This window comes from Thalassophryne amazonica, chromosome 5, assembly GCF_902500255.1.
Source record: "Thalassophryne amazonica chromosome 5, fThaAma1.1, whole genome shotgun sequence".
NCBI lineage: Eukaryota > Metazoa > Chordata > Actinopteri > Batrachoidiformes > Batrachoididae > Thalassophryne > Thalassophryne amazonica.
In genome coordinates, this window is record NC_047107.1 from 29796908 (window position 1) to 29812411 (window position 15504).

General features: G+C 39.4%; 1 protein-coding gene across 1 annotated transcript in view; it reads left to right on the plus strand.

Moving 5' to 3' along the window:
- Positions 1-1528: 1528 nt before the first annotated feature.
- The window catches only part of LOC117510252 (phosphatidylinositol transfer protein beta isoform), a 64834-nt gene continuing 50858 nt past the window's right edge, over positions 1529-15504 (plus strand). The window contains exon 1 of the mRNA XM_034169892.1: positions 1529-1605. Coding sequence (XP_034025783.1) covers positions 1586-1605 — 20 coding nt within the window. The 5' untranslated portion in view covers positions 1529-1585. The remainder of the gene's footprint in view (positions 1606-15504) is intronic.

Sequence of the window (15504 nt, forward strand, 5' to 3'; positions counted from 1 at the left end):
GGAATGAATCAGTGAGTGGATTGCAACATTTCTTGGAGTAACATAATGTCAACGTATTCAGCTCTAAGCTTTTGGGTTCTGATAGATACAAGGTAGGACTATTTAACTTCCTATTTTGGGTCATATTGGTGTCTTTTAACATGCACAATAAGCAAAACATTAAGGTAGAGAGGCCTAATGAGCAATTATAAAATGCTCTATATAGGTCCTTTTTAAAATACATTTTATTTATTTTAATTTTCTCTGTATTTTATGTATGTTCACTCTGGGTATGATGTTATTCTGCATCCTGGAAATGTAGGTGGTCTTCCAGCCTACTGATAGCCCTTTTTTGTGGGGTTAGTGGTGGTGGTGGATTGGCACTGCACCCAATGTAAATCATTTAGCTTGGTACATTCATCATTCATGGCTGGCTGGCTGTTACAAAACATGTAGCAGGCAGGCACTAAAATCTTTGATTCCAGGCTTTACAAATGTTTTTAACTGTTAAGCATTATTCACTATGCCTGCAAAAAATGTTAGCACTCTAAAAGTTATCGGAACTAAATTTATTGAAAGCTAATTGGTCCGCTGATAGTTTTCAAAATTATCTGTAAAGCTAATCCGCCAATGAAAACATTAGCTTTGTTAATTAGCGGAACTGTGCCCACGATTGCTGTGAGACAGCAGTGCTAGCCACTAAACCACCATGCTGCCCTCAGAGTACTTATTAAGAAAAATGTAACATTTTTATTTGAAAACTTGAGGACTGTTTATCAAAGCAATGGTGAACATTTTTATAATTTCAAGAAGATTTTTTAAAGAAAAATGTAACATTTTTATTTGAAGACTAGAGGACTTTTTTGCTTAAGGAAAGGTGAGCATTCTCGGGGTCGGCGCTCCATCACTTCAAAAAGTGGCCAATCTGAAGGCGAGAATTTGTGGCCTCTCGGTGAAAACACGCTTGGTCTGTATGTTGTTCTGTTGAAATCAGCCTTTTTTTTATTGTCTCTAACTTGAGTCTGATGGCCAGCTGACAGCTCTCATTGCTTGGAATGATTCTGATCCCTTTGAAAAGTGACCAGATTACATGTATTTATATTGAGTTCTGCAATGTTTTCACCAAGAAAACCTAACCCCTCGAGAATTGATGAAAATGAGCATTTTTATTTTAAAGACTTGACTGTTTTTTAAAGAAAGCTAAACATTCTTATGTGATGAAACTGGCTTTTTTTATTACGGAAAGGTGAGCATTTCGAAGACAATGAACATTTTTAATTGAAGATGACATTTTAAAATCGAAAGGTGAAGAAGAGAAGAGAAGAAATGTGAACACTGCTGATAACAGCAAACATTTTTTTATTTGAAGAGGACTTTTTTACATTAAGGAAGGGTGTACATTTTTTTTAGGAAAGGCAAATGGACATTTTTGATGGATGTTTTTGAAGACTTTTATTTTTAGGGGGAGTGATGCGCTTTCCTTTGAAGCAGATTGACTGTTTCGGGGCGGGCAGATGAGGTTTGTTCCTCGGCGTTCCTGTGACGTTGGCATCGGTATCGGCAGTCGGGCTGTTAGTATCGGCAGAGCTCCGCAGCAGTAGTAGTGATGGTTCTCATCAAAGAGTAGTAAGTGTGTTCTTTACGTCTTAACTATTACGGTTTTACGCTTCGAAAACCAGTGTATCGTTTCATCGCGTATTCTGTAAATCACTGAGTTTGTTTTATGTGTAACACAAGATTGATGTGTTTGTGTTTTCGTCACACATGGGCAAAGAATGAAAGCGCTGTGAAGCTGTTCTGGCCTACCGGCTTTGACAGCGCTCTGACACTTCCGGGATTTTTAACAGCTTCTAAAGTCGTATATTTTGTGGTTATTTAGGTTACATTTAAAAGAACACAAAACAAAACTGAAGGAGTGGTGGTTTGTGTTTGCTTACATTCATTTACAACTTAAGTTTTACCCAAGTTGTGCTGACGCTGAGTGGTTGACTCAGCATTTGCTAACTTGTTAGCAGTAATGACAGCTCACTGATTTCACAGGCTAGCTCTTTAGCGCCATCCTTCTTCAGGCTAACTAGCTGCGTCATCAAAAGCCGGTTATGTGGCTGTCGTGCTGTGTTCAAGACGACTAGTGAAATCCAAGTTGGGAACTTTTGAGTTCCGATGAGCGTGTAGTCGTTTGAACACCTTGGAAAACATTGCCCCTATTACCATATTTGGGTTTTGTTGTTGTCTTTACAAGGAAAACGTATATAGTTATGGCAGCTGCTTGCCGTGCTCTGCCGTACCTCTGACTAACTTGCTATTATAAAAAAAATGCAAAAGTAAATGATTTGTTAAAAGTAATTCAGCATTTGTAATATTACTGTCATTAAGGGTCCCTTACACAGCATGGTGTCCTTTGAGAGTGCCTTCTGTGTCCAAAAAATTTTGCCAGGACGCACAAGGGACGCAAGAACACCTTTCTGTGTAAATTGCTCGAACGTCCCTTGTTTCATTCCTTGCGTATTTAATCTTGTAAAGACCACCTGTTTTGGCAATACATGCATTCACTGAGCATCCTCTGTGCAACCACTGGCGACTGTAGATTCTTGTGCATCCACTGAGCTTCCTTTGTACTTCCTCTGTGCCACACTTCGCTGACCAGTGGCGTTCTTTGAGCATCCTAGAAAAACCCTGAACTCTTTTTTTGGGTGACATTGGCATCTGCTTTGCGATTATATGTGTCTGGTTATTTATTATATATAGGGTGACACTCAAAAATGATGTTTCTAATTTTCATTGTTCCACTCCTAAATGTGTACATAATCTGAAAAGAAAAAAATTTGACAAAATTTGGATATGTTATAATAATATTTTCTGGTTGCTAAACAGTTCTAAAGTTATACAAAATGTGTAATGTTCTGAAAAATTCTGATATGACCATATAATGTAAACATAAAAAAATCAAAATATTGCAAAAATCATCAAAATCAAAGACTAACAGTCGCTAACACCCAGACCGTACACGTATGTCTCCCTGACATCAGCATAATGTATCACGTTCCATCGTAGAGACGTCTCTGTAAGGTGTTGTGCTAATTGGCAATATGCCGCAGAGACGTCTGTATTTAATCAAGGATGATCATTAGACAACGTTTCAATGACTTAGCAAAAGTGCCAGTTCTGGGCTAGATGCTGTAATCACAACCTTTTTATATTTAGGTCAAACTAGCACGTATTAGTCATAATTTTTTGCTGAAATATGTTAGGCAACCACTGTGCATGAAAAAAACTTTAAAATATCTTACTTTTACTGACTGTTGGACTTTCACGCCCAACGTGGCAAGTTAATTTTCAACTGCATTTAGACTGAAAATCTGGTCAAAAATCATCATATTTTAGTGATGATCCTGTGGTAGCAGAAGCGTTTTTTTTTTTTTTTTTCTGTTCAAATGTTTTAGGATAATTGAAACAGATTCTCTAAGTCCATGCACACTCTCACCTCGTCCCTGTGCGATGTCGGAGTGAACAGACACACACACACACATCTCCACATTCAGCACAGAGCACCATAGAGTTTTTAAAGCACATTATCAGAAGTCGACAGGTTATTGGCCAGTTCTGCCTTGAGTTGAATGTTGACGCCTAACTTTTTAAACACATCGCCAGTCAGCGAATATTGTCAGTGAGCAGTAGTCTGTTTTTTTTGTTTGTTTGTTTGTTTGTTTGTTTTTTTGGCATCTTGGCAAGTCCAGGGGCGGTGGCCAAGTGGTTCAAACCCCACCCCTGCCACATTTCTCTGTAATGTGCAGTTGCGTCAGGAAAGCCAATTCAACATGCAGATCCACTTTGAATCTGCTGCAATGTCCCGGGTGAAAACAAGGGAGCAGCCGAAGGGACTTACCTATGTTTACAAAGTCCAGTCTCTCATTCTCTCTCTGCTGCACTCAATGTCAAACTTCAGTGCAGAGTTGGAAAAAAGTCTGAAAAGCAGAGCCATGATTAAAACAATAAATCCTCCAGTGTCTGTGAGTGCTGTAGCATTCAGAAATTCTCTCCCGGTGTGATTCTGCCGTTACCGTCCTGTTCACACCTTGTGCATGTCGTATACTGAATTTATGAAATGATGAGATGAAATAAACGGTCAAATATCTTTAAAATCTTATTTTAAAAAATGAGAATATATGAATGAACTGAGAAAAAAATTACACATACACGGGTTAAAATAAAACCCTGACGTGGAGAAGCTGTGGTGATGTTCAGATGCACAGATCCCAAAAAGCAGGTGAGAACTCTGAACTTTAACAGCTGTTATTTTCCAAAGGTATTTATTTGTTCAATCATGAGCTTAATGTAGTGTTTAAGCTCAAAATGTGACTGATGAGGAGAAACAATTTCAGAAATGCAACAAACAACCATAAATCAGAAAAAGTTGGGACTGTGTGTAAAATGAAGATAAAAATAAAAATGTTGCACTATTCCCAGTTTCTCCACTCACAGAAGCCAAACATTCTTCGAGTTGTGTAGCCTTGTACTACGATAGTAGAATATAAAGAAGGGAAAAAAAGAAAAAAAAAATAGACAATATATTCGTCATTCGCAGTTATTTGTCTGACAATTAATCATCTCCAGAAATTCCTAATTGTGACAGCCCTAGTCAGAAAGTGATGTTACATGATTTAAGTGAAAATTTTGTGAATAAAACAAAGCTAATGATATTGGTAGCAGTTACAGTCAAAAAGTAAGGAACAACTGATGAATAAAACATCTTTTCAAAGTCATCATAAAACTGTATTGGTATCATTAAGTAGTCGTATCTGTACTCGGTATCGAGGAGAACCAAAATGTATGTACTCGTACTTATACTCAGTCTGGAAAAAAGTGGTATCGGTGCATCCCTAGCAGGAAATATAACATAAAATGGCAAAATATGACATTTGGATCATATTTAACTTAAACTGCCATATGTCGTGGCTCTTACAGTAGATTACAAAACATTACAAATCTTGAATTGCTTTAATTTCTTCTGCTTTACATGGACCCATTGATGTTTGAGAAGTGCCTATCATATGGAGCAAATAGCCCCCCGACCCTCTTGGTAATTATCCACTTTTGAAGACATTTTCAGATACTACAACAACTAGTCAACTACTACTATGAATAATAACAATAATACATAGAATTTTTAGCAACTAAAACATTCAATTAGTATTACACTGTGTGTCCTACAATTCTGTGCCAAGTGAAATTGATGAATAGTATCGGCTGACTATACTGAAACGAGTTACTTTTATTAAATTTTTATTTTTATATGGCAGAGAAAATGATCGTGTACAATTCTGCTCAGCTCGGGAGCTCCTGCAAGCCAGAGAAAAGGCAGTGAGCGTACACAAAACATTTCCAAAGTCACTTCATGACACAACATTTTTTTTTTTTACTGTTTTGGTTGGACTGCAAGGACGTCGGCTTTAGTATGATTCTGTAGATGTCCAAAGGCTATAGGACAGCACAGTCTGGTTTGAACCCTGCGTGATATCGTGGGATTTGACCACTTATGGGGACAACCACTGCTGTTGCGCATTATCTACACAGCATAACTTCACGCGGGAAAACTGTTTTGTTTTTGGCTGCAGTCACCAAAACAGTCGCAAAAAGTGCAGGTTTTAGTGGAGAAGGGAAGACAAGGAAAATGTGAGCCATTGTGTTGGTAAGTGTTAAGCTACACAGCTAAGAGCTATGTTCTCTTGGCTACACAACCGCCTCGTAATGTTTGAGCTCCGGGTCATAAACACACCGCAACACGTCCACTTTTCCACCGCATCGTCACTTTTTCTCTGTATTTTCACTTTGTTTGGGTGTAATTTGCCCAAAATCTCAGAGAAAGTGCTGCGTTTCTGTGGGGCTGGGTATCAATCAAAAATTTTCGATACCGGTACCAATTTTGCTACCTTCACTTAGATACCAGTTCCTGAATGATACTTTTTTTTCGATACCAATTTTATGAGATCAATTCTAACAAAAAGAAAATTACATTACACATAGTACAAATCTCGAGTTTTATTTTTCAGCTTTGGTAATTTTCCACTCCAAACAGTTTTCTTACAGAAAAAATAAGCAACACATAATTTCCAGTGCAAAAGAACACTTGAAAACACTCTGTAGTTTTTGTCAAAAGCATTTCCTTTCAGACATTTTGGCATGAATGTCTCTCCATAGAATCTGATCTGAGCTCAGCTGGCTGCTGCACGTCAGAGCAGGACGTCTCATTTTGGGAGGAAAAAAACTTTTGATTGATTGCAGTTTATTGTTTGTATTACAACATTTGGAAAGAGGTGTCATTTGATTTAAATGGTGATTCGCTTTGACGTTATTAATTCCGACCGGACTCTATCTTTCTACTGTGACGCGCTCTGCAGAGAGCCACGCAACGTTTGGACCTGTTTCAACGGAACGTTTCTTTCTCACAAAAAGACAGGAGTCCCAGTTAGTGACTTTAATCAGCACAAAAGTGACTCACGATTGACATATTTTAATGGCTCTGAGAGGAGTTAAGAAGCGAATTTGCTACTTCTGAAAGGCAGCGAAGCAAAGAACCGAAGCAGCGGGTCAGAACAGTGCTTCTTTGCTTCAAAACATTGCGCGTATTAAGTTGCAATTGAAGCGGAGTCCGGTGGTGGAAATTTTGGATCAGGCTGCTCGTGCTCTGTAACATCCACAGGCGGACTTGAATGCTGAGAGGAGGATGGCTGCGGACCGCTCTTCTTGCACGTGATTAACCTCTGGGTACCGAAACTTGGCACCGAAAGACGAGGCACGTTTCGATACTCGGTACTACTGAAGCATTTCGGTCGGTCCCACAAAACAACCTAAGTTTGGTACCCAGCCCTATGTTTCTGTCATATGCGTCATATTTAAACCCTTTAGCGCCCACCCTCAAACGAGACTGTATTGCCCAATTGCGTTGCTAGTTTGACTTACTTGAGGTTATTGTGCACTAGCCCCAACCCATGTCCTGATGCGTTCTGTTGTCTGAAGAGGCACTCATCCAAATTCAGAACAAAACTACCAAGTCCTGAACTATCTGCTAATGTAAAGACTCAATAAGTGAATTAAAATAACAATTTCTGAGATGTTGATATTTACATAGTAAGGTTTCAAAATGCACTTCAGTAACACCAGTAAAAGCTTCAACTCCAGCTGTAGCTCTTTCAGTAGTCTTACCTTTTAAAGCTCAAGTCTGCGCCTCCACTCTCCTGTCCTGCCCTGACTCAGGAGAAGCCCGTTCCAGAGTACTGCCTCAACATCTGCCTCAGTGGCATTCTCCAAGGCAGTGTTTTTCAGTACAGCGGTTAAAGAGAACACATAAACACAGAGACACTCCATCAAAATGTAGCTGGATTGCTTCTAATTAAAGCCCCGTCACATGACACTAATGAAGGACACCAAAGCCAAAACGAAACAAAAAATCTGGACTTACGTTGACATCGTTTAACAGTCACCCAGCTTCGTTCCTGTACCTGGCACTTTGTCAGAATGTTTAAATTGTTAAAAAATCCCAATGACAACCTCAGTTCATCCGTATTTTGTCTTGCTTTCTATCTTGATGGTTTCTCGTCGTTTGCATAGTTTTGAGTAGCGGCGAGTGCCGAACGTCTGCAGCGTCATCATTATGTGGCCCACCTTAAGCTGGAGTTCTCAGATTTGCTCTAAAATGAGCCTTTCAACAGCTATAAAAAATACAGGGAGAAAAAAATACAGTGAGAAAACAATACATACAGTACTTACAATACAGTAGTTTAGTGACATCAACAAAACGATGTGGCCAAATGTACCTGTGGAGTTAGCATGGGCAGCTAGGGGTGGTTACGAAGGTCTTAGATCTACAAATACCAAAAACACCAAGGGGTTAACAAAAATCAGAAAACAAATGAGGCTGTTGTGTTCCTGCTTTTGTTATTAAATCAGAACATCACAGCCATAATAATAATAATCAGTGTTCATGTGCATGTGTCCACTTGCCCACGTGTGTGGGTGTGAGACAGCCCTGATTGTTTTACATGATTTTAATGCCAACTGACTTCCAGTCTCACGTTTTCTCCATCCTCAACTTTTGAAATGCATGGTTGCAAGCCGTGTGTGTGTGTGTGTGTTAAATAGCTTACAGTGAGGGTCACGAGAGCTCAGTCCTTCATTGTCATACACCTCATCTGGCTGCCAACTAACTGTTGCCACTTGGAGATTTAAAAGCAATAAGAATCATTGACTCACATAGGTGATCACACTATTGTAAGTTAGCCCTTTCGGCAGCTCCCTCGTTTTCACTCGGGGTCGATACAGCAGGTCCGAGGTAGACCTGCATGTTGAATTGGCACAACTTTTATGCCGGATGCCCTTCTCGAAGCAACTCAACATTGCATGGAGAAATGTGGCATGGGCAGGGTTTGAACCGGGAACCTTCCATACTGAAACCAATCTCACTAACCACTTGGACACCATAAATCCTAATTAGATAACCAAACACTTCTAGGTGAACTAAGTAATTGCAAATGGTGTTGCATTTGTGTGAACATAGTAGTTGAACCCAGGACCAAACAAACACATCTGAGAACTATCTAACCCAGAGACATTCTACTCAGAGCTGTGTTATTGTTTGGGGACAACAATACTAGTTGAAGATAAAAAGGCCTAATGTGTAGAATATCTAAGGGAAACTTAAATTCAGTGCCAGAAGGTCCAGGAGGTTGCCACCCAAAGTCCAGTACCCTGAGACTGTGTGAGCAACGCAAGGAGGGAGGGTGAGGATTAGTGACTGTCAGAGCCGTGATCTAAAATGAGAGGAAGAGAATCCATGAATACAGAAATAGGGCCCTCTGAGATCAGCTGCTACAACAATGCCTTAGGCAGCTGAAGGCAGACTCTGATAAGGAAAAGGAGGAGGAGATATCATGGAAGATCAAGCACCTTCATGGGATACACCATCGACAGACAGAGGAAGTGGCTGACATCAAGAAGACCTACCAGTGGCAAGAAAAGGTCAGCCTGAAGGGCAGCACAAAGGCTCTGATCATGGCAGCACAAGAACAGGCCCTAAGCACCAGATCCATAGAGGCAGGAGTCTACCACAGCCGACAGGACCCAAGTTGCAGGCTGTGCAAATGTGCCCCAGAGACAATCCAGCACATAGTAGCAGGATGCAAGCTGGGACAGTGTACACCAGGGGTGGGCAACCTGTTCCAGAAAGGGCCAACAGGGTATAGGTTTTCTTTGTGGCCACTGACTCCACCAGGTGATTTCACTGATTAATATCACTTTGAGCAGATGGAATCAGTTGTTGTTGTTGTTGTTCATTCGGCTGCTCCCGGTTTTTGTTCAGGGTCGCCACAGCGGATACAGCTCCGCATTGGTAATTGGCACATATTTTACACCGGATGCCCTTCCTGACACAACTGGAGAAACCTGGAGAAACACACACAGCCACTGGTGTTCCAAAGAGGTCTCCCATCTAAGTACTAACCAGATCCTGCTCTGCTTAGCTTCTGAGATCTGACGGGATCAGGCTTACACAGAGCAGACCAGCTGCAGCAGATGGAATCAGTTAATCAGTGAAATCACCTGGTAGAGTCAGTGGCTGCAAAGAAAACCTGCACCCTCTTGGAGCTTTCTGGAGCAAGTTGCCCACCCCTGGTGTACATTGAAAGGGATCGTGTAAGGAACATCTGTGTCCCATATGGATTAGAAGTCCCAAAGTTTCAATGGGAGACCCAACCAAAGGTGGTTGAGAATGACAGGGCTAAGGTCCTGCGGAACTTCAAATTCCAGACCGACAAGCAGCTGCTGGCCAATCAACCAGACATAGTGGTTGTTAACAAGGGTAAGAAGACTGCAGTTGTGATTGATGTGGCAATCCCAGCTAACAGCAACATCAGAAAGAAGAAGCAGGAGAAAATGGAGAAGTACCAAGGGCTGAAGGAGCAACTGGAGCAGATGTGGAAGGAAAAGTCCAAAGTGGTCCCATTGGTAATAGGAGCACTAGGAACTGTAACTCCCAAATTGGAAGTGTGGTTCCAGCAGATTCCAGGCACAACATCAGAGGTCTCTGTCCAGAAGAGTGCAGTCCTAGGAACAGCTAAGATACTGTGCCCAACCCTCAAACTTTCAAGCCTCTGGTAGAGGACCCAAGCTTGAGGAACACACTTACTACCTATATATGATGGAGAAATCAGACGCTTTTCCTTCACTATTTGCCTATCTGTCGAATGGAGCTGCCACAATTGGTCAACTAGTCCCGATTATGCCGACTATCAAAATTGCCAGCAACTAATTTAAAAATTGCCATTGTTTTATTTTTTTAAGCTTTGTTTATTCCCTTAAAGCTCCTGCTGTATCTTCCGCTACCTTTCTGTCCTTGACGCACATGCGCAGTAGTGGTAATCCAGGTCAGCCGTGATGTCAGCAGAAAAGTTATGCCCAAACAATATCATCAATATCATGGCTAGCCAGCAATAGGGCTCAAACGTTTGGGAACATTTTAACCAAATTAAAGAGAAAAATGTGCAGTGCAAAATCTGCGAAGCAGAACTTGCCTTCCACGGCAGTGCAATATGGTGATACAAGAGCATCTGAGAAAGAAGCATGTTGTGGCTGATGCTGATGAGGGACAGTTATCTTGCTAAGCTAATTGGCTAGTTAGCCACTAGCATTAACATGTATAGTGAGCTACTTACTTATATTGATAGCTGAAACGTTAACATTAACAATGACATTTTCATTAGCCTTAGCACACAAATGTTATGTGTTTGGTGTTACGTTATAACAGCGATGTCATGTTTAAATAGGAAATGTGACGGTAATGTTTTATAACGCTATGTCACAGTGCTAAAAAAAATGTTCCTCTTCAGTGGATGAATTTTGTTACCAAGACAACAACATGTACACCTCAGCAAGCAAATATCCTAACTGAAGCAATCTTGAACGTGTTGGTGACTGACATGAGACCGATCTCACTTCAACACAGTGATGGAAAAGAAACATGATACAACCTTTGAGAGGGTCAGTCTCTCTCTCTCACTGTCTCAATTTCTATTTGCTTTATTGGCATGAAGCTATTAAAACAGTATTGCCAACAATAACACATAGTAAAATAATTAATTAAATGATATCATAAACAAAGCAACAGCTGCATGCTGGTGCGATAAGCCGCAGTTTACGTTATGTTTTGATTAATTGACTAATTGCAAAAATAATTGGTGACTAGCTGATTATCACAATAATCGTTTGTGGCAGCCTTACTGTTGAAGCATTCCCTTGTCTGATTTGGATGCAGTATTGTGACTGTCGTTTAGACATGAATCGCGGGCTGCGCTACTGTCCAAGGTGCTGAAAGAGTCAAGCAAAAACCCCACTGTGGATCTGTCCTGCATTATAGCGCAGCCCTCAGGCACTCATTGAGGAGGTCACTCATGTCTGATCACATATCCTCTCTTTAAAATAAAAAAACAAAACAAAACCCAGTGCTCAATAGTTTATCTACTGTTTACCTTTTGCAATAGCAATTGATTGGTCCGATGAATTTTGTTTGCCGTTGCATTCGCCTGTGGTAACCTATATTGTAAATACAACAAGAGCACTTTATAATGAGCTTTATTCATAAAAACCTTGTGCCATGTACGACCTCGGCATGCGCTGTGTCCTTCTTGAGTGTCCCATAGTGTCCTCCCAGATCTTCTGGTCATAAGAGACTTCATGAAGGGCGATTTTACAGTCATAATGGAGGATGCTGTGATTATTATGATGTCACATTGGATAAATTGGAACACTGAATTTCTGCCTGAGTTTCCAAGCAAAAAAAAAAAAAAAAAATCCAACCAGAACATACATTCAGATCATTTTCTCCAAGTTCCGGCATGAAATTTCCAGTATTCTGACATTTTGTGAATGCAGGATTAGTTTAGAATTCTGACCCTTGCTGTGTTAATTGCCATCTGTTTTAAAATATGAAGAAAAATCTCACACAATATGTGATTAATTTAAAATTAAGATGGGTTTTAATTGGAAAAAAACTTTTTATATCCCCTTTATACTTCTATAACAAAATTATGACCATCGCCCAGTGCATTGTAGGTATTTGTGTAAACAAATGGAAGAATTCTGCCTTAGCTTGCACATCAAAAGTCATTAATTCAGAGCCGTATTTCTGACGCTCGATCTAACTGCATTCCAATGTGTCAGCTTGGGAAGAGGAGATGGAGCTCCTTTCTGTGATATTTTAATTTCTCCATCTTGGGAGGGACATTGTCAGACTGCGACCCACTGCTGTACTGAAAGCAACACCAACCTATCAAGACCTATCAGATATGTTTATTGCATAAACTCACTATCAAACACTCCATAAAAATAAAAATGAACAAAAAGGTTATTCTGTTTACCGCTCATTGTGTGCATTGCTACGTTGCTGTGACATCAGATGGGTAATGTCAGTCTTCCTGGATATTGCCCATTTGTCAGTTGGAAATCCAACTTGAATGTCCATTCGATTGCACTTTTTTGAGTTGGAGCTTGTTCGTTTCTTAGTTTCGAGTCCAATCGAATGCAGCAGAAGTTAGATTTCTCTCCCACATTGTACTGTTAGCCACTGCAACCAGCATGGATATGGAAAACAAAAATGTTCAGTACATTTCTGAAGGACCTTTTGTGGCATTTTTGTACTTCAGTAGCCTAAAACTGTTGTATTGTTGGCTGCAAAAACAGCAGTGCTAAAATGGGAGTTTCTTTTATTTTAGTTGTTGACAATTTGGATATATGAGCCAGAAATAATCCAGAAATGTATCCAAACTATTGGGCAAGATCCTATTCCAACTAGCACTAATCTATGGGGGCTCAAATTGGATTGTCTTTGTGTTTGTTCATCATGTTTCAGAGAAGCTGTCTTGTTGATCAACATTTTTTCTTTGCTTGTGTAGCACTAATGAAAGTTTTGAGTATTTTAATTTTAAAGGCAACAGGGCTTTGGAGCATACTACTCATGAATTAATCTTGTGGATCTCAGCATAATTTTAATTTAACAATACCGTGTTACAAGATTAAGCCCTGTAGTGAGTTATATTTTCTTACTTTTATTTTCATGTGCAGTATGTTAAATGATACGTGAAATTCTGCCTGAAGAGGAGGTGGATCGATACGCGAACATGGCCAGTTCATTGAAACGCCCGTTTCAGTAAAATGTATTATTTCATCACAAAAAAATTAATCACAATTAACTCAACCATTTGTGTCCTTTGGCAACAGAAAAATCGTCACAGCAGAATTCCGACTGCAGCGGCAGACTGCATGAGGTGATGTGTGGCCACTGCACACCAGCAGTCGGTGTTTGTCTGCTCATTCCATCAGAGCCTGAAATCCGCTGATGGCTTTGTGAAGTTTAAGATGCTAGCAAAATAAGACCATGTTTTAACATAAACTTAAATTTGTCCACAACTAAAACCAGTGCACACAGATGATGATGTGTTCAGGTGAGAGCAGAACATTGTGAAGACTCACTTTATTTATTTATTTATTTTTAATGTGAGTGGGCATTTAGTCAACTTTAATAAAAATTAATGTAGGGTTGGCATTTAACCAACTTTCTTCAAATGACACGTGGATACAGTAAATACAGGGATTAAAGTTCTCTGATGCTGTAACAAGATTTCTGTCAATTGGACTGCCAAAAGGCCATATATGAGATCAGTTGCCTATTTTAAGAGATTAAAAAGTCACATTCTGTTCCATTTTTTTTGGAGGGGCGGAGGTGACAGCCAGTCAAAGTAGAGCGGTACCATGACGTCAGTGGCTGGTCTGTTCTTGTAACCTGATACCAACGCTGAAGTGATTTACAAGACATTTTGTGGATGTCAGCGTGCACACTAACTTCCACTAATTTAAAGCTAATTTCTGCTCTTGTCAAAAGCTCAAGGACCCACGCCCTCCTGCAGACGCTGTTAAAATGTAAATATTATTATTGATTGCTAGAGGACCTTTATTGAACATAAACAAATTATAAGACAACAGGATCTTGCTAATTAATGTCAATAACAATAAATGTCTAATATATTTATTTATTTATTTATTTAAAGTTTCTGCTCATCTTTTATTGACCAGGAAAAAGAAACACTGTATTTTATGAGATTTCTGTTGATTTAGATTTCTTTTCTTAGCTGTCAGCTGTCTCTACCTTGTTTTACCTAAAATCCTACAACACGGTTGCAAACGGTTCCTATAACTAAGTAGATGGTGAACAGCTTATGATTTGGCCATTTAAAAAAAAAAAAAAAAAAAAAAAAAAAAAAAAGCCAGCCAGAAGATAGATAGATAGAGATATATATATATATATATATATATATATATATATATATATGTTTTTTTTTTGCTTTAATCCCTGTAAATGTAATATTGTGTATATTTGATGAGTGGCCAGCTCTGCAATGTATTAAGAATAATACTAACCGCAGCTTGTCCTTAATTGTATTTATTTATCAATTAAAAAAAAAAATAAAGTAATAAAAACAGTGAAAACTGATTGTTTAATCCGTATGAATCCACAATATTAGATTGAATTTTTAAACATTTTGTTTTCTTAAATTACATATAAATTTAAGGAAAATGCATTTATCAGTAATTAAATATGTATCATATATAAAGTATGGTATATTGTTTGTGCTTGTGTGTGCGTGCACATGTTATGTTTATTGAACTCTAAAGGTGTGATTCTACAGTGCATCCAGAAAGTATACACTGCGCTTCATTTTTTTCAACATTTTGTTTTGTTACAGCCTTATTCCAGAATGCTGTAAATTATTTTTTTCCCTCAAAATTCTACTCACAACACCCCATAATGATGAAATGGAAAAAAAAAGATTTATTTATTTATTTATTGCAAATTTATGAAAAATAAAAAGCTAAGAAATCACGTACGTAAGTATTCACACCCTTTGCTCAATACTTTGTTGATGCACATTTGGCAGCAATTACAGACTCAAGTCTTCTTGAATTTGATGCCACAAGTTTGGCGCACCTATCTTTGGGCAGTTTTGCCCATTCTTCTACGCAGCACCTCTTAAACTCAATCAGGTTGGACAGAGAGCATCATTGTACAGTCATTTTCAGATCTCTCATGTTCAATCAGATTAAGGTCTGGGCTCTGGCTGGGCCACTCAAGGACATTCACAGAGTTATCCTGAAGTCACTCCTGTGATATCTTGGCTGTGTATTTAGGGTCATTGTCCTGCTGAAAGATGAACCGTCACCCCAGTCTGATATCAAGAGCGCTCTGGAGCAGGTTTTCATCCAGGATCTATCTGTACATTGTGCATTCACCTTTTCCTTAATCCTGACTAGTCTCCTAGTTCCTGCCATTGAAAAACATCCCCACAGCATGATGCTGCCACCACCATGCTTTACTGTAGGGATGGTGCCTTGCTTCCTCCAAACATGACACCTGGCATTCACACCAAAGAGTTCAATCTTTGTCTCATCACACCAGAGAATTTTGTTCCTCATGGTCTGAGA